The following is a 23,757-nucleotide window of genomic DNA, read 5'->3' as shown; positions in this document are numbered from 1 at the left end:
CAATTGGTTGAGCAGAATACTAAAGGGTTAAAAATATATATAATTGTAAAATTTAACAAATGTGATGACCTTAAATTACAGAAGCAAAAGTCTAGATAGTGACTATAAAAACAACTGACCAAGAACAGTCACAGGTGTCACAGTTGGTTTATTCAACGTTTTCTGTGGGGAGACGTTTAAAACATTCCCAATTTTGCAGCGGAATAAATTTGTTTGTTGCAATTTTTGCAAATGAACACATTTTATTTGACCTCTTTGTGAAATCCAAATGACAACGTGTCTCATTCCCTCGCTCGTCTGTCGCCATATTATTCCCTATCTGGTAGTATATAAACACATGCTGAGCGCAGTGCACCGGGTAGACAATTTTTTTAGAAAACCAATGACTTACTTGTGGGGTGTAGGAGAAAAAAAAACTCAGTGAATTTCATACAGACAGTTTAGTACTTCGATGGCAAATACTCGATGTATATTTTCTATGCTGTGGTGTGCTGGGGGAGCAGCACAGCAAAGAAGGACTCATCCAGGCTGGAGAAACTGATCAGGAAGGCTAGCTCTGTGGTCGGCATGAAGCTGGACACTCTGGTGTCAGTGGCAGAGAAAAGGAGACTAAAAAAAACTGCTGGACATTATGGACAATGCTGGGCATCCTCTGCACACGGCCATTAACAACCAGAAGAGTCTGTTCAGTGACAGGTTGCTTCTCCCAAAGACAAGAACTAACAGACTTAAAAACTCCTTTGTCCCACACGCCATCAGACTGTTTAACTGATGGCGTTAAAGGGAGGGAGGGGAAACAGGAGGACAAAGGAGGGGGGAACAACTAAGCTGTAGTGCCTCTTCACTTCACTGTGCAATACTTTTGTTAATAGTCAATGGTGCAATAGACCTCAATACTTGAAATGTGCAATTCACTTGTATTTTTATTCCTATTTATTCTATTTATCCCCTTCGTATATTTTATTTATATATGTCTCTGTATTTATATATGTGTGTGTGTGTGTGTGTGTGTGTGTGTGTGTGTGTGTGTGTGTGTGTGTGTGTGTGTATATAATATTCTGTAACTCTGTAACTTCTGTCGGTGCTGTGCTTTTGGAAATCGAATTTCCCAGAGGAACCCACCCAAGGGATTAATAAAGTTTTATCTTATCTTATCTCTTATCTCTTATACTCGAATGTTACAATAAAGCCTTCTTAACCATTGTATGTGGAAAAACTTGCATTACATCAAGTATACTCAACATATCGCAGACCCCTAAGCACCACTCAAGTTAAATAACCCAACAAGTGTATATTTATTTTTCCTTATTTTAGTGTGGGTTCAATTTTCTATTTTCGAATGAAAGATCTTTACTCAAATAAAAGCAAAAAAGTACAGGCTCTGAAATGTACTTTGAAAAGTAATAAAGTAAAAACTAGCTCCTTGAACAACCTTCTACCACCTATTTTTTTCCAAACCTTACTGAACCTTGTGCTACATTAATGTAATAATAAAATAATCACTGTAGGAATAAAAACTTTACTTCAGTCTAAATTTGAATTCTAACAAAGATAACCAGGTAAGTAGAACATGAGCAGAGAAAAAGAAGGAAAATAAAAACTCTTCTGTTGTTTATATTATAGTTGGTTTCTTTGCGTCTAAACAGCAAAGTAAGTAGGGAGGCAGTTAAGGTGTGCACCCGTCCCTGTGCACCAGTCCAACACACTGCTCTTTAGTTTAAACTCATCACAGTAGTGCAGATTTACCTGTTTATCCTGCGCTAACCTGCAGAGGATTTCATGCAGCTTTTAAATAGCAGGTAGCCTACCGCAGCCCCTTTCATAATATGGCAAAAAATAATGTCACATGACGACCTTATTGTAAGCTAAGGGTTGGACTCATCATCAACAAGGAGAAGACCAGAATCCTTAAGATCAAGTCCAATAATAACAACCCAATCACCTTAGTGGGAGTCCTCTGGAGGAAGAACACTCTTTTACCTACCTAGGCAGCATCATCGACCAGCAAGGTTGAACCGATGCAGATGTCAAGGCAAGGATTGGCAAACAAGCGTTGCCTTCGTCCAGCTCAAAAGTTTTGCGAGATCTCGCAAAACAAACTCGGGATCTCGCAAAAGTTTTGCAAAAGTTTACAGCTGTAAAAAGTTAATACGTGACGAGGCAGGAGGAAGCAAAAGAGAACACACTGAACACGAGAGTAGAGACTGTCAAAATAAAACAGGAAACATGCAGACTAAGACACATGGACTTGACACTGGGACCAGGGAAGAAACAGACATGGGAACAGAATCGGGAGACGAAAACAATGACATGACTGGGACACGGAGAGAGGGACAAAGAGGAAACAAGGGACATAGAGGGAGATAATGGGTCGGGGAGCAAGAATTTTCCAACCAAAAATCATCACTCCAATAACCGTCAATAGGCGATGTATTCACGCATGAGACTTTTGATGGGCGGAGCAGTGTAAACATGCACAAACTGAATTGCGTTTAGAACACAGAAGACGTCCAAACATGGACGAACTAATTGCCAAATTGTACACTGGAGGAGAAGGCATAGATAGAAGTGGACTGTTACCTTAGCGAGGAGGTTGTAGACGGAGAAGACAATCCACTGGTTTGGTGGAAAATGCATGAAAAACGTTCCCCATTGATGCCACACATGACACGGAAATATCTGTGTATACAAGCCACAAGCACACCTTCAGAACACGTTTTCAGCACTGCTGGTAATATTGTTATCACTGCTAAAACCTGTTAAAGTAAACATGCTTGTTTTCCTGTCAAAGAGTTTATAAGTTTTGTTTGTAGGGAATATTTTCATTCATTCATTTATTTATTTATTTGAGATGCGCCAAATCGCACAAAAAATTTTTTTTATATTCACTGGAAGAGACATTTTGATTTTTAACTTATTTGTTGTTTGGTCGAGTGTGTAAGACAGATAAACACTGGAACGGCCAGTAAACACCATTATAGTGGAAAAAAGAAGCCAGTTTCTCGTTGTTTCCCTCCCCACCATTGTGGTTTTTTTATTTAAATAAAATGTTTTTGGGGTTTTTTTCTGAACATAGGCTACTGCCGTTCTTTCTTTCTGTTATGAGTTTCAGTAAATGAATCACTGCTGTATTTGGGCACACTCTGAGGAGGGTGCATTTGCTCGCAGCTAAAGGAGGGTGCCATTAAAACAGCGCTATTATTTATTATTATTATTTATTATCTGCTTCTGTTAACTTCATTGAATTGAATAGCCTTTATTGTCATTGTACAAGGTACAACGAAATTGGAGTGCCACTCCCTTGGTGCAAAATGCAATAATAACTATAAACATAAAATATAAAAAGTACCGAAGTACTCAAACAATAGTAAGTACGATATACACAGAATAGCAGCATTCATTTAATGATAGTATGAACAGCAGCATAATATAGTGACAGTGGCAAGTATGGTATAGTTAAGCAGGTTCAATTGTTTTGTGCTTATTTACTACGGTGATAGCTCTGGGAAAGAAGCTATCCTTGAATCTGTTTGTCCTGGTTTTATGTGACCTGTACCGTCGGCCTGACGGTAATAGTTCAAACAGTTGATTACTAGGGTGAGAGTAGTCCTTGATGATATTGCCAGCTCTGCTGAGGTACCGAGAGTTTGCAATGGCCTCCAGGCTGGGCAGAGAGCAGCCAGTGATCTTCTGGGCTGTGTTGATGAGCCTCTGCAGTACTTTCCTATCTGCAACTGAGCACCCTGCATACCATGTTGTTATGCCGTACGTTAGGATGCTCTCTATGGTGGCTCTATAGAATGTCACCAGCAGCCTCTCCTCCAGGTTGTTCCTCCTGAGCACTCTCAAAAAATGGAGACGCTGCTGGGCCTTTTTTACCACTGCCGTGGTATTTGCAGTCCAGGAGAGGTCATCAGCCAACATTATTAGCAAAATTACTCATGGGCAAATAAATAAAAAAATCTCCCTTGTAAAAACGATTGACAATAACCTCAGCCTATAGACTCAGATAGTCGATATATCGCCAACCTTACCGGGGTGAAGATACATGAACTGACATGACAAACAGGGGAGCCATGGAAGGAAACACAAGGAGGGGAACACGTAAACACAAGAGGGAAAAAAAGACAAGGACACACACAAACACAAAGAGAGGGACACAGAGGACAAAGGGGAACCTAAGAAACAAATGATCACAAGCAACCTCAGAGACATAGTAAGAATGATCTCAGAACTAACTAGTTAAACTTAAATTATAATAATACCAAAACACTCACAAAAATAGAATACAAATACACCGAGTCCAAAAACCAAGAGCAAAAGTCCAAGAACATGGTAAAAAACAGTTCTGAAGGCTGGCCGTGATCTAAGGAAACTGAGTGCAAAACAAAACGGTTCAGGTGGCTGGCCAAGTGACCAATGGAAGGGATGGAGCAGGTCCGGAGGCCGACCGCGGGGATCCATACAAAGTAGTGTATTTCCAATTATACCTTCCTAATGAATAGGAATAGGACTTTCCTAATGAAAAGTCATCAGACTAATTGTTGTTATTGTTTAATTATGAAGAATTATCAAACAATAAATACAAAACTTGAAAAGTCAATACCAAAATTTTAAAATATTAAATTAACAATCACTAACTAGTATGACTGAAAATATTATAGCTGAGAAACATTTTATAGACGCAAATTATTATCTAACTGCATTGTGTATGAAATGTTTTTCAGTATTTAAACAGCGGTGTTTCGCATATAACTATGACAGGCGGAAGAAGAAGTAGTTCCCAGCAATCGACACAATGGTCCTGATAATCAACTGCAAATTTCCCCTAAATTGATAAAATGAGGATATTTTAATATGAAAATCAATTCCAGAGGATAAATATCTGTTATTGGAGGAATCCATATGTCAGTATCGATCCGCACACCACTACTGTTTTTCAACCACTTGTAGTCATGTCATCAACGCTTGAAAAAACAATTGCGCATCTACAGCGTTATGTACGGTTTAATATGAGGTCGCTATTCATGGTGCCTTCAGGTGCACCTCGTAAGTTCATCAATCTGTACACCCAAAGACATAAGGTTGTTGTTTTGGATTAATTTTCCTTTGTTTGGATAAACATACCTTTAATGACTTTGTTACTCTTTTTGATGCCATGTTGTATATAATTCAAAACTTCTGAAAGTTTCATCTCAAAACAAGTCTACTTTTGTAATTCAACAAATCCTATAATATTTTTTTTATTTAACACATTACCAAGACCCTTGTGATAGCTTTCATGTTTCACTTTTAGAAGCTACCTTATTGTTATGATTTCAGCACTGAATTATATAAAACAACGCATCAAGAACAACAAAGTTATTAAAGACACGTGTTTATCCCAACAACGGAAACATATTGACCCCAAAAAGCCTTTTAAACAGCCTTATGTCCTTGGGAGTAGAGATGGCTGAATTTACGAGGTGCACCTAAAGGCGAAACGAATAGCGACCGCATATGAACCGTACCTAACGTCTGTACGTGCGCAAATGTTTTCCAAGCGTGGATAGCGTCATCGCGGTAAGGATGTGGGGAATTCCCGTGATTTAAACATCAACACATAAACCTAAGACTAGACATCAAGACTTCAAGACACGCGGGTTCATCGTCGACATGTTTGTTGGGAACTCAGTAGGTCTTATCTCTGGTGTAATATTGGGAGCGTACTTTTTTGTTGTTTTTTTAATTTTTCGCATAATGTCACGTGTCATTTCTCTTCACAGTTTATCGTGCCAGCGCTGTTCCTGCTCTCTGGTTCACTCTGTGGTGCCTCAGTGGTGGATCCTGTTCCCACCTTTAACCACCGAGACCCGGTAACCGGAGAAATCCTCAAATGTCCCAAGTGTCCACCGGGCACGTTCATGTCTGCTCATTGCACTGCCACCACACCCACACAGTGTCAGCCGTGCAAAAATGGCCACTTCACCGATCTGTGGAACTACCTGCCCAGGTGTCTGTACTGCAACGACCTTTGCACAGGTAACCTGGAGGTGGAAACAGAGTGCTCCCCGACAACCAACAGGATCTGTCGGTGCAAAGAAGGTTTTTACTCGGCTGATGACTTCTGTATCCAGCACACAGAGTGTGGCCCTGGATACGGGGTTCAAACTAAAGGTACAGTATTCATTTAATAAATATGAACTACTAAACCATCCGTCCATCTTCTTCTGTTTATCCAAAACATCAGTATGTCTAACTCACTTTACACTTCCAATGAATGTAGTGACCTGAAGTCCTCTGTTGTCCTCTCTTAGGTACACAGCAGACAAACACCGTTTGTGAAACGTGTCCAGAGGGATATTTTTCCAGCTCATCTTCTGCAGTGGATTTGTGTGTAAAACATCAGGAGTGCTCCAGCGGGCAGAGCGTACTCCTCACTGGCTCAGCCTATTCTGACACCGTGTGTGGCACCTTTGAGAGTCTTGCAAACGGAGGTATGTTATTAATGTTATCTGCCAAAAACAAAATATTTTTTAATGCAACCAAATTTACAAAGTTATTTCAAACTTTCTCAGGTGAGACTCTCAGGACATTCCTCTCAGGATTCTTCCATGCACACAGGATGCGTGTAGGAAAAATCAAGAAGTTTGTTTCCAAGTGAGCACACTCTTTGTCTGTTTGATTATTCTCCAGCACTCCTTCACCTCTAAATTCAAAAAAGATGCCAATTAAACCATTGTCTCCTTGCAACAGATACATTCTTACCTCGTCGGAAGAGAGGTCCAGTCTCCCCAAACAGAGAGAGCCTCTCATGGATCACATCATAGACTGGCTGGCAAAGGCTCCAGAGGAAAAGCTGAGGAAGATTCCCGACATGCTAACAGCTTCAGATCTTAACTCCATGGCAGAAAAGCTAAAGAAGAGACTCCATGAGATTAAGCAGCAGAACCCAAACTGCAGCTTAACAATAGATGAAGTAAACAATGCTCTCTAGTCTGCAGTCCGTTACACATTTATAAAAACTGTATACCTGTTTTACAAAGTTATGTGATAAAGCAGAATGTTCTTTGTATCGTTTGTCATTTTATAAGTATATATGTACTCATAAAATGACTCAAGTTTATAAAGTATATATGTACTCTATAAACTTGAGTTTCCATTGCTAAAGCTACTGTTTGTATATGCTGTACTTAACTTCAGATGGTATAGTTTCTGGGAATCAGAGATTTGGTGGTGGAAAGAGGAAGTTCAGGAAAGTATTTGAAGGAAGAGGTTTGCAAAGATTAAGATTATGAAAGCAGACAGGAATACTGAGAGACTACGCATGAAGGAGAAGAGGACTGGAGAGATTGGGCTGGAAATGATTTGCAGCAGGTTTTGACAGTTAAGGATAAATATATGATAAGAAGTGAAGAGTGTGTTGCAAATGAGAGAGAACAGATGAAATAAAGACAGTGATTTAGGAAGTGCAAGTAAAGAGGAAGTATGGGCAGCTATGAAGAGTCTAACTGTGACCAGTCAGCCTTCCAAAAACTGTTAACTACATGTAACTTATGATTTAGCAAGGGTGGAAGAAATCAGAAAGAGGACAAATACTTTTTTACAGCACTCTACCTGATTCTCCAAATTGTTTGACACAATCTCAAAAAGCTGAAATATTCAAATTTCAACTATAGTTCAACTATAGTTTACTAAAAAAAAGTGCTGCAAAACTCCACTTTCATAACACACCCAGCACGCCCCTGCGGGCGGTTTATCCTTCAAGCTCGGGTCCTCTACCAGAGGCCTGGGAGCTTGAGGGTCCTGCGCAGTATCTTAGCTGTTCCCAGGACTGCGCTCTTCTGGACAGAGATCTCCGATGTTATTCCCGGGATCTGCTGGAGCCACTCGCCTAGCTTGGGAGTCACCGCACCTAGTGCTCCGATTACCACGGGGACCACCGTTACCTTCACCCTCCACATCCTCTCGAGCTCTTCTCTGAGCCCTTGGTATTTCTCCAGCTTCTCGTGTTCCTTCTTCCTGATATTGCTGTCATTCGGAACCGCTACATCGATCACTACGGCCGTCTTCTTCTGTTTGTCTACCACCACTATGTCCGGTTGGTTAGCCACCACCATTTTGTCCGTCTGTATCTGGAAGTCCCACAGGATCTTAGCTCGGTCATTCTCCACCACCCTTGGGGGCATCTCCCATTTTGACCTCGGGACTTCTAGGTTATACTCGGCACAGATGTTCCTGTACACTATGCTGGCCACTTGGTTATGGCGTTCCATGTATGCCTTGCCTGCTAGCATCTTGCACCCTGCTGTTATGTGCTGGATTGTCTCTGGGGCATCTTTACACAGCCTGCACCTGGGGTCTTGCCTGGTGTGATAGACCCCAGCCTCTATGGATCTTGTACTCAGAGCTTGTTCTTGTGCTGCCATGATTAGTGCCTCTGTGCTGTCTTTCAGTCCAGCTTTGTCCAGCCACTGGTAGGATTTCTGGATATCAGCCACCTCCTCTATCTGCCGGTGGTACATACCGTGCAGGGGCCTGTCCTTCCATGATGGTTCCTCGTCTCCCTCCTCTTTCTTGGGTTTCTGCTGCCTGAGGTATTCACTGAGCACTCGGTCAGTTGGGGCCATCTTCCCAATGTATTCTTGGATGTTCCTTGTCTCATCCTGGACTGTGGTGCTGACACTCACCAGTCCCCGGCCCCCTTCCTTCCGCTTAGCGTACAGCCTCAGGGTGCTGGACTTGGGGTGAAACCCTCCATGCATGGTAAGGAGCTTTCTTGTCTTTATGTCAGTGGCTTCTATCTCCTCCTTTGGCCAGCCTATTACCCCAGCAGGGTACCTGATCACGGGCAGGGCGTATGTGTTGATGGCCCGGATCTTGTTCTTACCATTCAGCTGACTCCTCAGGACTTGCCTGACCCTCTGCAGGTACTTGGTGGTTGCAGCCTTTCTAGCGGCCTCTTCATGGTTCCCATTTGCCTGCGGGATCCCCAGGTACTTGTAACTGTCCTCTATGTCTGCAATGTTGCCTTCTGGTAGTTCGATCCCCTCAGTTCTGACTACCTTCCCTCTCTTTGTTACCATCCGACTACACTTCTCCAGTCCGAACGACATTCCAATGTCATTGCTGTATAGCCTGGTAGTGTGGATCAGTGAATCGATGTCTCGTTCACTCTTGGCATACAGCTTGATGTCATCCATGTACAGGAGGTGGCTGACAACTGCTCCGTTCCGTAGTCGGTATCCGTAGCCAGTCTTGTTAATGATCTCACTGAGGGGGTTCAGGCCTATGCAGAACAGCAGTGGGGACAGAGCATCTCCTTGGTAGATCCCGCACTTGATGGTAACTTGTGCTATGGGCTTGGAGTTGGCCTCTAGTGTTGTACGCCACATCCCCATTGAGTTCCTGATGAAGGCTCTTAGGGTCCCATTGATCTTGTACAATTCTAGGCATTCCAGTATCCAGCTGTGGGGCATTGAGTCATAGGCCTTCTTGTAATCAATCCAGGCAGTGCACAGGTTGGTCAGTCTGGTCTTGCAGTCTCGGCTGATTGTTCTGTCTACCAGTAGCTGGTGTTTTGCACCTCTGGTATTCTTGCCAATTCCTTTCTGTGTCCCGCTCATGTATTGACCCATGTGCCTGTTCATCTTAGCCGATATGATGCCTGACAGGAGCTTCCATGTAGTACTGAGGCAGGTTATTGGTCGGTAGTTGGAGGGGACCGGTCCCTTCTTGGGGTCCTTGGGGATCAGGACCGTCCGGCCTTCAGTTAGCCATTCCGGGTGTCTCTCGTTAACTAGCAGCTGGTTCATTTGTGCTGCCAGACGCTCGTGGAGTGCAGTCAGCTTCTTCAGCCAGTAGGCGTGAACCATGTCGGGCCCTGGTGCTGTCCAACTCTTCATACTGGAGACCCTTTCTTGGATATCTGCCACTGTGATGGTTACTGGACCCTGTTCAGGGAGGTCGCTGTGGTCTGCCCTCAGATCCACCAGCCACTGAGCATTGCCGTTATGGGTTGCATCCTTCTCCCATATGCTCTTCCAGTATTGCTCCGTCTCCAGCCTTGGTGGTGCTGTTCTCTTATTGTTCCCTTGCCACTGAGAGTACACCTTTGCTGGTTCTGTGGAGAACAGCTGGTTTATTCTCCTGCCTTCTATCTCTCTGGTGTACCTCCTCAAGCGGCTGGCCAAGGCTGTGAGTCTTTGCTTGGCAGTTTCCAAGGCCTCAGGTATGGACAGCTTGCTGTATTTCTTAGGCACCTTATTTGTCGCACCTTTCTGCAACTCCGTTAGTTGGCTAACCTCCCTCCGTGCTACTTTGATCTTGCCCTCTAGCCTCCTTCTCCATGGACCTATGGATTCTTCGATACCCAACATCCACAATGACGGCGAAACGACTAGTAGCTCAGTGTTCCAACATTCGAAAGAAGGGACTGCTCTCACAGCTAGAGATTGACGAGGTACAACACAAATGCTACGGCAAGGAGGAGTCAGGACGCCAGGTCAGGGGGGAGATATCATCACCCCCACCCGAGATTGGGTACATAGCCCCAAGTGCGATAGGAGAAGGATCGTTGAGTGCGAGAGGAACTGACCTGAAAAATAGGATCATGGCCAAGCTTGAAACCTGGATCCCCCGTAGCCGGTTACCAAGATTACGTGAAGTACCCTCAGAAGGTCTGCTAGATGATGTTAATGCAGCACTACGGGCAATACCTACAACCACGATTACCGACACTAACAAGCTGATCTACAATACGGCAGCAGTGATCAGTGAGATGCTTGGCTACAAGTTGAACAGCCACAAGGGGTCATATATATATATATATATATATATATATATATATATATATATATATATATATGAATCCAACATAGTGCAACCACTACAGCAATCTGTACTGTCAACGAGCTACCACATGGTGTCGCCCTCACTCCGTTTATATTACTGTTGGAAAAACCACTTCCTACAAATTAAATCTTTCACACAATAAAATGTAGCCTGCCACTCTTGACGTATGCTATAGCTGTTTTTCCTCAAAAGACTCTAACAACCATCAAACAAAGCTTTAATATATTTTTTATGTACTTCCAAACGATATATATACATAATCTCTAAAGCTAACGAAGCTGTGCGCTTTAGCTACTTCTGCATCGGGAGTCTTGTGTGTCAGATGTTAAACATGGGGATTGGCACCGCTAGAGGTCCCAGTCTTCCAGGAGCTGGTGCTGTAGTCTCATTAATATCGGTCTGACACCACCAGCGCCGCCGCCCCCTCCTGCCACGCCATGCCGGTGTTCTGGGAATCGCATCGGCTCCCAGGCTGTCGCATCACCGACCGGGGAGGGGCCCCGTTTCCCACCATTGGCTGGTAGCCTACTGTAGCCCATTACCGACAGCTTTACGGTAGAGTGTGTGTGTGAGAGCGTGTAAGCGGTGGTCTTTTTATCTCGGCCAGGCGCTCAGGCTGCAGGGTTTCAGCATGATTTTAAAAGGACTCTAGCTGATTTTCCCTCCCTAGCATCAGCCTTTACCTCACCACTCTCCAAACTGAAAAGGGATGCGCCTAAACACAAGCGGATACATTGTCCGGACACTGCGAGAGAAGAGGAGCATGTAACCGGGAGAATCCCAGCAGCAGCAGCGGCGGCGGAGGAACCACCTGACTCTTTCCTCTTTTTCCGCTCACGATTTCCCCTCATAATTTAAGGCTTCTCGATGCGCTGAGCCAGTTCTTATCGTTGTTTTGGATATTATCTTCAGCAAAATGAGCGAGGAAGTGTCGGAGGTCCCAAAAGAGCTTCTGGGTAAGATACAAAAGCGGATTTGTGGCTGTGTGTCCAGGCTGGAACAATCACCGATACCCTCTCTCTCATCCTCCTAACTCACAGCGTGCATGTGCTCCGCATGGTAACAAGTTTTACTGATAGTATTGTAACCATAAAATCTATTGTGTTTATAATGCAGCCACACTTGGAGTGCAGTGCTAAGGCACAAATATCCAACCACAGTATAAAAATATGTATACAGGGTTATTTTTTTTTCTTTTAAATTCATTCATTTCAATATCATAGCAATACTAAACCGATTTCTCCCTAAAGCAGACTGCTGTTATTAAGAGACTGCAAATTCTTTATCTCCAGTTAAGCTTGGAGATGTTTATACGCGGAGCACTGCCACAAGGTGCTTGTTCTGTTAATGTTTACATGGGAGAAGAGCCAGATAGTTGAGATGTGTGTGGTCAGCCTGTCAGTCCTCTGCACATAATTTTAACTCACAGTCATCCTGGTCCACTTTAGCATCTCTAGCCTTCTTGGTAGCTGCTCTACTCTAACCCTTGTTTTCATGATCCCCTTTCCTCATTTGTGTGAGTCTGGAAACCCCTTGGCTCAGGGTTTCTGTTTAAGAAAGTAGGTCAGGTTTTGACATCCAGGTGTAATGTTGGATGAACTTCATCATTCATCTCAAGCAGGGTTCATTTTCTCATTGCCAGACACAGGAGCAGTGGAGAATGTCAAGGAGGCTTTTAGAAAAATGCTGTCAGGTCACGTGTTAGCCGTGTATCATTTATACTATAGATCCCTAACACAGTTTTTACATGTTATTTTCTGTGTACCCTGGCCTCCAGTTAGGACAGAAGCCAGAAAGAGTGTAATTTTACATTGCAGGAATTTCAGTGGAACTCTTGCATACTTGACCTTTTAACTAATTTGAGCCATTTTGTTTACATTTTCCCTGAACTGTTAAACATATATGTCTTTAACAGAGACTGGGAACCACTTTTAAATACAGTTTCTGCAGGTTTTTACAGTGTTTGGGTTTGTTATAGACGGTATTTTTCCTCCTCTTCTTAATGGGAAATTTCCCTGATGTTTGCTGACTAATTCACCCAACTCTGCACACTAAATATAAGGAATCTGTCTGCGTCTGGGTATAACTAGCCATTCTTTGTTGGTGGTGATGATTCAGTATCATGCAGCATTACTCTTGGCATCGTGCAAGGAGTTTCAGCATGATGCTGCAGATGGAAAATTGTTGCATGAACTCAGAGTGTTCTCTGCTGAGTAACAGGACATGTCAAGTGCTTGTGCTCATGTTTTCCGTTTAACTTACTTGGTAGTGAGCAGATTAGGTCAGGACACTTTGAGTTTCAGCCTTTTGAGGATGGAATATTGAAGTGGACATATTCAGAATAAGTGAGCTCGTGCTCAAAATGTATTTTACTGAAACATGCTCAGACACATTCAAAGTTAGGGCAACAGTTACTCGTCTGATTACACACCTAAAGTAACCAGACAGGCAAGGCTGCGTCAGCAAGGAGAGTTAGGAAACAGAAGGAGAAAGTTTGCAGCGCAATGCTGATGCTGGTAGTAAACTTGACCTTCATCTCTATGATCTTTTTGGAGAGTGAGTTAAATATTTAAAATGCTCTTTCTTTCCATAAAATTGCTTCATGTCACTATTTTCTCACACACAGAAGTTTAAACATTTAGAAGAGAGGAAAAACAATTTTGCTCACTTTTGAAGCAAACTGGCTCTAAAATGACTTAAATGATTATTTGTCTCTATATTGATATATGATGTCTTCTTAATTCTTTATAGATGAAACAGTACAGTGATGGAAATCTCAGGAGGGATTTTTTTCACACTCCTCTTCACAGAAACTTTAAGTCCTTTAGGTTTCTTGGCTGCTTCTTGTTAACTCCAAGCTTCAGCTCTCTTCAAAGATTTTCTATAGGACTGAGATCTGGAGACCGGCCAGGCCACTCGAGCATCTTAGTATTTATCTTCTTCAGCCACTCCTTTGTTTCATTAGTGATATGTTTTGGGTCATTGTCATGCTGGACACCCATCTGTTACTAAGGGAAGGAGGACCTTTTTTAAGATTTTACAGTACACGGCCCTGTCCATTGGCCCCTCAATGCTGTGAAGTCGTTGTGCACCCTTAGCAGGAAAGCAGCCTGAAAGCATGTTTTCACCTCCATGCTAGACTGTGGGGATGATGTTCTTTGAGCCATACACAAAGAATCTGCCTGTACACATGCCTTCTTGAGCAGGGGGACCTTGTAGGCTCTGAAAAATTCCAATCCATTACTTTGTTGTGTGTTACTAATGGTGTTCTTGGTAATTGCAGCCCCACCTGCAGTCAGATTATTAACAAGCTCCTCCTCCAGCATTTGATCAAATAATTATTTCCCCTACTGTGTCATGAGTGTATTTATTAGTGGCTTTGTGAAGCAACAAATCAGGTTTGACACTAAGTTAATAAATTAGCCAACTAATTTATGGAGCTCTCAGTAGTTTGTTTACACTTTTGCAATGACATAAGTGTCTCATTTCCCCACCACCTCCAATTTAAACTGGTGTGACCTATAGCACACATGCTCTACCTACCAAATGAAAACAAATGCCTTGTGAAATAAGAAATCCTGTCACAGCTACATTAAATTGGCAGAAAAAAAAATTACATCCGAGTCCGACACGAGTGATTTGAGACCAAAATCTGCCCAGACCCATTAAAACATACAAGGCCTACATTTGTGGCCTTTTGAGAGTCGCAGAGATTTTTCTGTGACTCTCAGGTCTCTGCACTGAGGTTGCAAAAGTGCTGCAGCAGGAAATGGTGCACACTTGCAGTGAAGTTTATTTAGGAAGCTCAAGGCTGGCAGATGAACCGTTTTGCACCGTACCTAATTATTACTTTTCCTTTGATCTTATGATGGTGTGAGGAAGCCCGTAGGCGAGGATATGCGCAGCACAGATGTACATGCAGAATCCCCGTCTGTGTCAGACGCATGTGCGCAGACTGCATTTGTGACTGTGTTTTAGGTGAATTAACGTGGAGAGGGGGCTGACCCAGTTCTCCTGTTTGAGCCTGTTCGCTGGTTGTTGACACTTCTGCTGGGTGTGAATAATCAGTCTGTAACGGGAAACATACACTCGGCATTAAGCCTCTGTGGGCCTGTGTTCAAACGGGTATGGATATACTCACATGCATAATTGAAATAATTGAAATTATTATATTATAAATGATGTTTTTTCTTTTCTTTTCTTTTTATGTGTTAGAAAGTAGGCGTTAAACGTCTCAGTCGTCAGAAGAGGGATTCATGATCTGATAATTAAATGAAAACTAGAATAAAGTCAATATTCTGTTATATTAAAATGGAACTTAAATATTTCATCATTTTTTTTCCTAATCAGTAGATATGATGGATTTTTCCCCTGTGGCTGATGTACACTGATCTTTCTCTGCTGCGTAAGCAAAGTTGGAAAGAGACTACAAATGAAAAAGAATATACATTAAAAGCCGCCTCTTCTCTTCTCTTCTCTTCTCTTCTCTTCTCTTCTCTTCTCTTCTCTTCTCTTCTCTTCTCTTGTTGTAGGGAATTACAATTTCTTTAACAGCATTTTCCCAAATTTTCTCACTTTAGTCTGTGTCACTCCTTATTTATTTGACTCCTTATTTGACATCTTCTCTCCTCCTCTGTGTAGAGAGCGTGAGGGATGCGGTGGGAAGAAAAGTGAAGCTGTCACTGCGGAAGAGAGTCAAACTGGAGATCAAAGGAGACAAGATGGAGAACAGAGTATTGGTGAGTCAACTCCTGATGCTGCCAAACCATGTTGTTTCATTAAGGCTTGCATTTATCGAAATGTACTGATTTCTCCTAAGAACGTCAAAAATCTTCCTGCTTTTCCCACACTTGTCTGTAGCTGCATAGTTTGTCTTTTCAAGGTTCACTACTTTGATTTTTAGGCTGATTGCACAGCAGCCCTGAACATTTCTAGACATGAAGGAGCGCTTCATTAAGAGTTCACGTGTAAAAACGGCTTGAGTGTGTGATCTGATTAGAAGGGGCAGTGGAGTGTGTGTGTAAAGCATCCAGCTGGTAACATTTATCAGGTTTTATTAATAATTGCCAGTGCAGTGTCTGGCATTAACCCAATATGTGGGCTGTGTGATCTTCTCGGTGGGGTTTTGTAAAGGTTGCACAAGAGCTGAATAAATCGGACTCGGGGAGTTGCACTGTGATTGCTTTTCTTTTTTTGGTAAGGATTTATTTATATTTTGGCTGAATTTCTGTTATTAAAAATATGCTGAGCTGAATGTTAGCAGTTCATATTGGCAGTGCCCTGCTGGCCCTTTTAGTAGGATTACTTTTATAATGAAGAAACATGTCACGATTGTCTGCCAAAAGGAAACACCTTTTTCCCTATAATTTCTAAGGATGTGTATGTTGCGTGTTGGCGATAAGGATATCCTCACAATGAATCTCCCATGCTGACTCTTAGCTTGTAAGTTTGGATACAGTTTGAGGGAGTCGAGCAATCGAGGTTTTAAAAGACGATTTTAAAGTTGCCTTATCTGTGTAGCTCCAAAGTGGCTGCTACTTTGCTGATAGTGTTGATCAGTGGCTCAATCTACAGCCACTAGCTTCCTTTGCTACTTGTCCGATGCGTCATTCATTCATTCTGTCATTTATTCACTTATTTATCCATCCAGCAACATCTCTGACTTTAAACACCAGCCCTCAGTGTGTGCAGAAATCAAGTGGAAATAGCAGCTCAGACCATTAACTTTTGGCCACAGATCAGTAAATCCACCAGCAGCTAAATAATTAATACCTGGCAGATCATTAAAAATGCACTTGGCTCTTTCTGTGATGAACAGGGACAAAAAGCTGATATAGTTAAGACAGAACAGTTGCTTTTGTAAATCAGCATCTAAGCAGGGCTCATACAGTTGGATAGTACTTTGTGAAAATGGCAGGAGTCTTTTAGTAACTCAGCTCTTAGTGGAACGTGGAGCTTTTTGTAATTCAGCTTTGTGTGGGGGGAAAAAGCTTTGTGAATAGGCCTGCACAAGATTTCTCACATTTCTTCCATCTATATGCTTGTGGTAATGCTAGCACTGCTAGTACTGTACAAGTCTCCTAGGGACACAAGCAGAAAGAGGTAAGAGACAAAAGTGATGAGCATCTCTTTAACATCTTCTGTACTTGCTAAATGGTCTGGGAGCACACTGTGGGGGGAGAAAGTAGGCCTTCCTCTACTAAATGAGATGAATTAGCACTGCTGGTTTCTGGAGCCATCAGAGTCAGCACGGTTGATGTGGAAGAGGTACAGATGTGTTATTTAAAGACTTCTGTTATTTGCTAGTGTTTTACTTGCTGCATAAAAGGGCATTTCTGGTTTCATTCCTAATGTTAGCTGTGATTTTAATAAATCAACCTTTAATAACCCACAGTACTGTGCAAAAGCATCGAGCCATGTCTTATTTCTGTATAGTTTGAATCCAAGGAAGCAGAATTTCTTGGAATGGAAGTGGTCTTAAGCAAGAGTTTTCCAGGCTTTCTGAAGGTCTTTCAAAGTTTTTCTTTGGACATTGGCTGCTTTTTAACTCATTTTCATTCCAGTGCAAACATTACAGGAAACATCACAAGCCCAAAAAAGCCCTAAACAAAATCTGCAGCAGACGAACAGTATTGGAAGTCATGTCTTGTCAAAGTCATGTGCTTAAGAAATAGGAAACGGGTCCAGCATAAACCTGACATAGAACGTGAGAGATGCATCTGGCCCTTCAGGTGATCCATTGACTATTCACTGAAGCCTCATCAGAAATGGTGTCAGTGGAAGGTTGACTGTCAAAAAGCTCGACAGTCGCTTGAAACTTTTAAGGAAGGGAAACTGGGAGAAAAAGCTGAGGTATGCCATATTACACAAAAACTTGATTGAAAATCAGTGGCAACAGGTCTTATGGAGAAGAGATTTATTGCAGAAGTAAAGTAGCCTCTTGTATAAGAATAATAAGATGAATACAGAGGGATGCACCTCCTGGGAACTTGGCTCTTTCACTTTAAGAACCTTGAGAATTGTTCACACACTGGTCTGCCTAAAATGGGTAAAAATGTGCTCTTGACAGTCCACTGTTAGCGTCCACAGGAATCATGTAATCTATTAATACAACATGGTCTCTGCAGAGGACCATACACGTGCAGACAGACACACAACATACACAATTGTAACTATCACCCTGTCTCCTTGATGTCCACCAATCGCAATTTTCCTGTAACAAAGTATTTTGTTCTATTTGTATAGTATGTTTTTCAGTTTATCTCATTCTATTCTATTGGTTTTTCTCTTTTTAAAACTTTTCATTAATACTCAAATGTAATTTAGTCCATTCTAGTGCTCGACCTGCAGCTAACTTTACGTGGCTATGACAACAATGTCGCTATGTAGGAGCTGGACACAGAGGCTATAGTAGTGCTCATACGCACATACGCACTAAACAAAAGAAAGAAGTGGGAGTCAGTACTGGGAAGTGAGGAATTCCAGTGGAGTGGCTCTAGTATTTCTTCCAGACGCGGAGCGTGACGTCGTATCGGCGCTCTGCTCGACTGAACAGAACAAGTACAGCGCTGTTTGTTGCTCTGCAGAAAAGCAGAGTCTGACAGACTGATTATGGAGGAAGTGGCTCAGAGGGAAAATAAACATGTCACGAAGTGTAACCTGTGAGTGTTATCTAGAGTTTGGCATGATGAAAGAACAATCTATTTATAGATTGCCTGGAGATTAAATGTTACTATCAAATATGAGCTTCAAGTATTTTGGAAAAGTACAAACAGGAAGTAGAAACAGGATGAAGAAAAAGGGGGCGTTCAGCTAGTTTAAATGGAGGGTATAGCTAGTATATTATGGAAGTGTAGCATCTGCTGTTCAGTGTTTAAGGTCTAAAAGAGGTGTAAAGTTTTCGAGTCCTTACAGCTTGAATTATTATAGAACAGATTAGCCATCAATACAAACTTAAGTCAGTTTAATACTATTGCGGTTTAGTACAGTTGGAAAAATTAACTTTGTTAGGATTTGATTATGCAGTAAATGGAAAGTATGATTCTGTTCAAGTAACCTTGATGAGTAATGTGTTCTTACTGACGCTGAGTAGAACCTACATCAGTGTTCTCCTCCTCCCAACTTTGTTAGGTGTTCAAATCATGGCAAGCAGCTCTCCTTTCTTTCTGTGGTTGTTTACTCTAATCTTGGTGGACAGCAGACTCTAGGACGTTTTTGTGATTTTTACGTGACACCTTGCAGTTTTGCTGTTGGCTTCTCTTTTACTTAAAAAGTACCATATATCTATTTTCACAACAGTTTATCTGTTCTTTGCAAGTATTACTCAAAAACATATGGATGCATGGAAAAGCTATCTAGAGGTGGAGCTTGGCTAAACTTTGAAATTGTGAACTTTAGAAGTTGATCTAGACCTGTATCTGAATTTAGGTAATTTTGGAAGCATGGATTGCCATTGTGGTTTAAGGGACAGTGGATCTTTCACATCATATGCATGTCGCACATTATCTTCTTCCTTAGAAAGTCCAGACCAAGATGTCCAAGGACGTAATTCATGCATGGTATGGAAGGAATGTTTAGCCTTGGTGGAGATGCAGTCTCACAGTGCTCTTGTTCAGTTGTTTGCTCGTGTACTCATTCAAAGAGGAGTAAACACTCCCTTCCTTTACTTTTGAAATACTGAACCTTAGCCCTGTAACATTACAAATAAACTCCGACCTATATAGGATTTTTTGTTGTTGTTTTGTTTTTAGACAGATACCTGTCCTGATTTGTTGATTTACAAATCTGATATTCGAATGTGTCATGGAATATTTTTTCCTTGAGAAATGCAAAACATAAACAGGTTTCCTTAACGTTTGTTTTTTGTGGTCATTTATTTACTTCTCTCGGTTTGCCAGACTCTGCTTGTATCAGCTGGTTGTCATGTTTGTGGCTTTCTAAGCAGGTTGCCATGAAGGAAGTTGCAGAGAGTCCCTTGTGAACAAACCATGCAATGTCAACATTTTCACTTATCGGCCATTATAAATGCTGAAGCCGATAGATCAGCAAAGAGCTAACACCAGCCTAACCCTAGTTTTATTTCCTTTTTAAAAAGAATCATCACTTCTTTTTCAATTTTTTTTTTTTTAAGAAATAAAGTTTAAAATGAGGATCTTTATATTTAAAAATACACATTATTGTTTTGATATTTGAAATACTGTCTCTGTATTATTTGTAATTTTCAGTGGGTTAAATGATCTGCAGATTGGTAAGTTTTGTTGTTATGTACAGAAACACAGACTAATAACCTTTTTGGTTATATCAAACAGGCACCCTCATCGGCTACATAATGAGTGGAAAATTTTAAATGTAATAAAATGAATATACTGTACAATGAGCACTGTGCGTGTTTATTGCAGTTAATGCAATCTCTTCTTTGAAATGATACCTACATCAGTAGCGTAGTATCTTCAGAAGCCATCCGGCTGATGTTTTGTTTGATACATTTCTTTTACCTGACTACAGATGCCACATAAACTCCTAAACTTAATTTGCTTTAGAACATGCGGCACCTCTCTCTCCACTGTGGCGTGTACAGATAATCAAGGGAGCAGTATTGTTATTTCCACTATCAATTAGGCTGTCTATTATATACACACACTCCCAGCCTGAGCGAGGCTGGGAGTGTGCCTGAGGCATCTGTTAAGCGCACGAAAGCTTGATACATACAGCCAGCTCCCTGCTTTGAAGACGGGGATGAAGGGGATACAGATAATAACATCAGTCCATCAAACACACCCTGGAGTAGAAGCGAAGGGAGAGGGGAAGAGTAAAATGTGTATTGAAATGTAGTGTACAGGGCAGAGTGCATGGAGAATAATCAGTGGAGAAAAACCATCATAGCAAAGACCAAAGCTTCAAATCTTGTCCAACCTGTCACTGTTCTCTTTTCTTTAACCTCGAGGCCTGTCTTTAGAGGAATTGTGAAAATGGAAGTGACCCAGTTGTCTACTCCCAGATGATCACCTGTAATGTTCCCATGTGGGAACCAGGAGTCCTCTGGTCTTTCTTTGACAGAAAAAGTACCCTCCTATGTTAAATTCTCTTTTTTTATGAGTGTTTTATTATTATTTTTTCATAGTGTGTCTACTTCCTATTAAGAAGTGTTTAAAAATGTCATAATCTAAAGTTATTATTGCATTTTAGGTGTCGCCATGACATTGACTGCTTTGTGAATTAGTGAACTAGTTTTTAAAGATGCACAGTTCAAAGGGAGAGCCCATCATCTCTATTGTGTCACAGTGTTACATGTGTTCAGGGCTGCCATTGGTCACAGAGCAATAATTTTGTGATATCCGGCAGCTTCGTGAATCGTGACAGTGGGATGTTCTCACTGGGAACTGGAGTGGGAGTTTGGGGTGTGTGGTTAAAGCAGTCTGACAAAAACCACAGTGATCTTACAGGATCTTTCCTGTCCAAATACATCTATTTTTAGTTTGGTTATCATTCCTGTGGTTGGGAATCATTTTGGAACTTTGCATGGCTGTGTGCAAACGATTACTTTTTTTTTTCTCGCCTTCCCCCCTTTAACTCGAGTTCAAACCGTTTTAATGATGTGAAGCCCATCATGGCTGTGTGTATTAACTGCTTAATGCTCCTTCAAGTACCTCTGTGTTTTTATCTCATTAGGATGTGCTGATTATTCACATAATTAGGATGACATTTGCAGTTAACCAGGCAGAAAAAATGTGTCAAACAGGTCACAGCTTCCCTGCTGAGTATACTCTGAAGTTACTATAATACATTGTAGTATTTAATCTACTATTACTGCTCTTGGCTAGTACATGGGCTAAAAGCAAGAGACATACATGGTCCATACCAAAAAGTGATTGTTTTAAAATTATGTTTTTTGAGTAACCTATGCATTAAACAGGCAATATTCTTAATTGTTACATTTTAGTTTTCTCTCTAAACTGTAGTAAGTTATAGGATCAACTCTCAATGAAATAACTTTATTTCAAATAACTACTGGCTGCTGGAAAAACATACAGATAATTGATGAAACTGAAACTGAGTTGCTGTAAACAGCGTTGCTTTTTTCTCTTTTTCAGTTGTTTCCTTCATTTTCCTTGAACAGTTTTGATCCTTTGCTCATACCAAGGCTAGCTTGCTGTTGCTTATGAGCTCCGGCTAGCTTTAGCTTCAGCTATTTTGCCGTTGTTAGTGTCATTAAAATGTCAACGTTCAGCCAACTGAGGGTGATTTAAATGTCTGATTAGGTTTGTCATTAAATGTTATGCTGGCCCCCCTTTTACTTCAGGACATTGCTGAGCTTTAACTCTAACAGCATGATAGCATGTGGCTGTGAGTGCAAGTGTGTGCTAGCAACTATTTTCCTGTCTTGCTGTTGCACGTTCATGAAATGGACTGGTTTGTAATTAAACATATTGGTCTGGCTGGTCACTTGTCCAAGTCAAGAACTCTGAAGACTAATATTTGTCCAGTACTTAGAATTTTTATGTTTGTTTTTTGTTTTTTTTAGCTGCCTTCTTTTATTTTTCCAAACACAAACACGGCTTTAGGCAATGTAAAGTTTCAGGTTCATCTCCCTAACAGTGTGGTCAAGGATACACAGCAAAACGTAATCAAATTATTCATTTAAGTCAATCAGAAAAGTCTCGACTGAATGCAGGATCTAGTTTTGTTTTGTCAGGAAGTCTAATTTTAGCACATCATGCATCCACACCATGCTATCAGAAAGCTTTTTATTCACCAACCTCTTTCCAAGCAGTTTGGTTTCTGTAAAGTACTGGACCAGATTTAGCTGAATGAGCAGGGTTAATTAGGAGTCGCATGGAGTTGGTTCTCTCTCTCTCTCTCTCTCGGTGTGTGTGTGTGTGTGTGTGTGTGTGTGTGTGTGTGTGCGTGCATGAGAGAGAATGTGGGTAATAGTATGGTGGGTCTAACTGTGTTGTGATATAGCGATCAAAGACACAGACGGTCTTTCATCTACTGAGTGCAGAGCAAATTGTAGAAAGACAAAGCATTAACATGGTCACTTTTGTATAATTGACTTTGATATTACAAGATAAATAAATGCTCACAAAGTACATCAATAAAGCTCCACATTAACAAACATAGTCTCTGGAGTACACTTCAGCATCGCTTCAGCAGCCGAACACGTACGTACGTACGTACGTATGTATGTATGTATGTATGTATGTATGTATGTATGTATGTGGGGGGAAAAACTCCAAAAAAAAGCTAAAGAAGAAGTGTGGCTAACATTTGTTGTTGGGGTTGTTTAAAAAAAGTGCTAAACTTCATGTTAGTACCCAAAACATTATCCCACAGGGGTATATTGTATTTACTAACACTAACATCACATGGAAAAGCAGGCTATATGACACCAGTATGTGTATGTGTGAGAAAGTATTACCAGAATCACCATACTGCCTTTTCCATGAATAAGTAAGAAGTTTACAGTTTCTTTCCTGTCATGCTTTAGTGACTCAGTGTATGTCACTCTGTGTTGTATTACCCACCACCAAGCTGAATAGTGATTGTGTTACAGCATTATCGAGCCCATTATGCCCTACAAAACCTCCCCAGAGAGACATTAACCTGTCACGTAGCGTGGCTCAATGCAAGTCCCGCCCACAGTCATTCATCTTTATTACCTCATAGGTCATGGGCATTGTCACTCAGAGTGTCTGAGTAATATAATTGACCCTGCCTAAGGTCGCTGATTTGATAGGTTTGGGTCATATAATTTCACACTATTGACTTCCAGTATGTCTGATTTCAACCTCACCTTTAATAGTCCTGTCTTTTTTTTTCTTCAAAATCTTCATAATGTGGTTCATTGCTCTTGTCTGTGGTTTGGTGCTGATCTGCAGTGGCCTAGTATGGACAGCATCAGCTGGTTTTTATTGGGTGTAATTG

General features: G+C 41.4%; 2 protein-coding genes across 2 annotated transcripts in view; both read left to right on the top strand.

The window, feature by feature from the left end:
• The first annotated feature begins 5,480 nt into the window (after window positions 1–5,480).
• On the top strand, window positions 5,481–7,052 carry LOC146698147 (tumor necrosis factor receptor superfamily member 11B-like). The gene is made up of 5 exons (XM_085473157.1): window positions 5,481–5,673; window positions 5,766–6,156; window positions 6,297–6,476; window positions 6,558–6,639; window positions 6,736–7,052. Exons 1-5 carry the CDS (start codon window positions 5,656–5,658, stop codon window positions 6,974–6,976), a joined length of 912 nt encoding a protein of 303 aa, XP_085329283.1. The 5' UTR covers window positions 5,481–5,655; the 3' UTR covers window positions 6,977–7,052.
• A 4,215-nt stretch (window positions 7,053–11,267) lies between these two features.
• Window positions 11,268–23,757, top strand: part of LOC146698144 (F-actin-uncapping protein LRRC16A-like) — an 85,153-nt gene continuing 72,663 nt past the window's right edge. Inside the window, exons 1-2 of the mRNA XM_085473155.1 lie at window positions 11,268–11,789; window positions 15,475–15,572. Coding sequence (XP_085329281.1) covers window positions 11,750–11,789; window positions 15,475–15,572 — 138 coding nt within the window. The 5' untranslated portion in view covers window positions 11,268–11,749. The remainder of the gene's footprint in view (window positions 11,790–15,474; window positions 15,573–23,757) is intronic.

Source organism: Copadichromis virginalis, linkage group LG11 (genome assembly GCF_057382275.1).
Source record: "Copadichromis virginalis isolate Kocher_CV1m ecotype Utaka linkage group LG11, C_Virginalis_male_GT1.1, whole genome shotgun sequence".
Lineage (NCBI taxonomy): Eukaryota > Metazoa > Chordata > Actinopteri > Cichliformes > Cichlidae > Copadichromis > Copadichromis virginalis.
This window is presented reverse-complemented; position numbering and strand designations above follow the sequence as displayed.

What these genes read in the sequence shown, in the direction of transcription:
- LOC146698147 (XM_085473157.1), top strand. An exon ending in ATACGGGGTTCAAACTAAAG is followed by an intron (nt 6,157 to 6,296) that starts GTACAGTATTCA and finishes GTCCTCTCTTAG; the next exon opens with GTACACAGCAGACAAACACC. An exon ending in ATCAAGAAGTTTGTTTCCAA is followed by an intron (nt 6,640 to 6,735) that starts GTGAGCACACTC and finishes TCCTTGCAACAG; the next exon opens with ATACATTCTTACCTCGTCGG.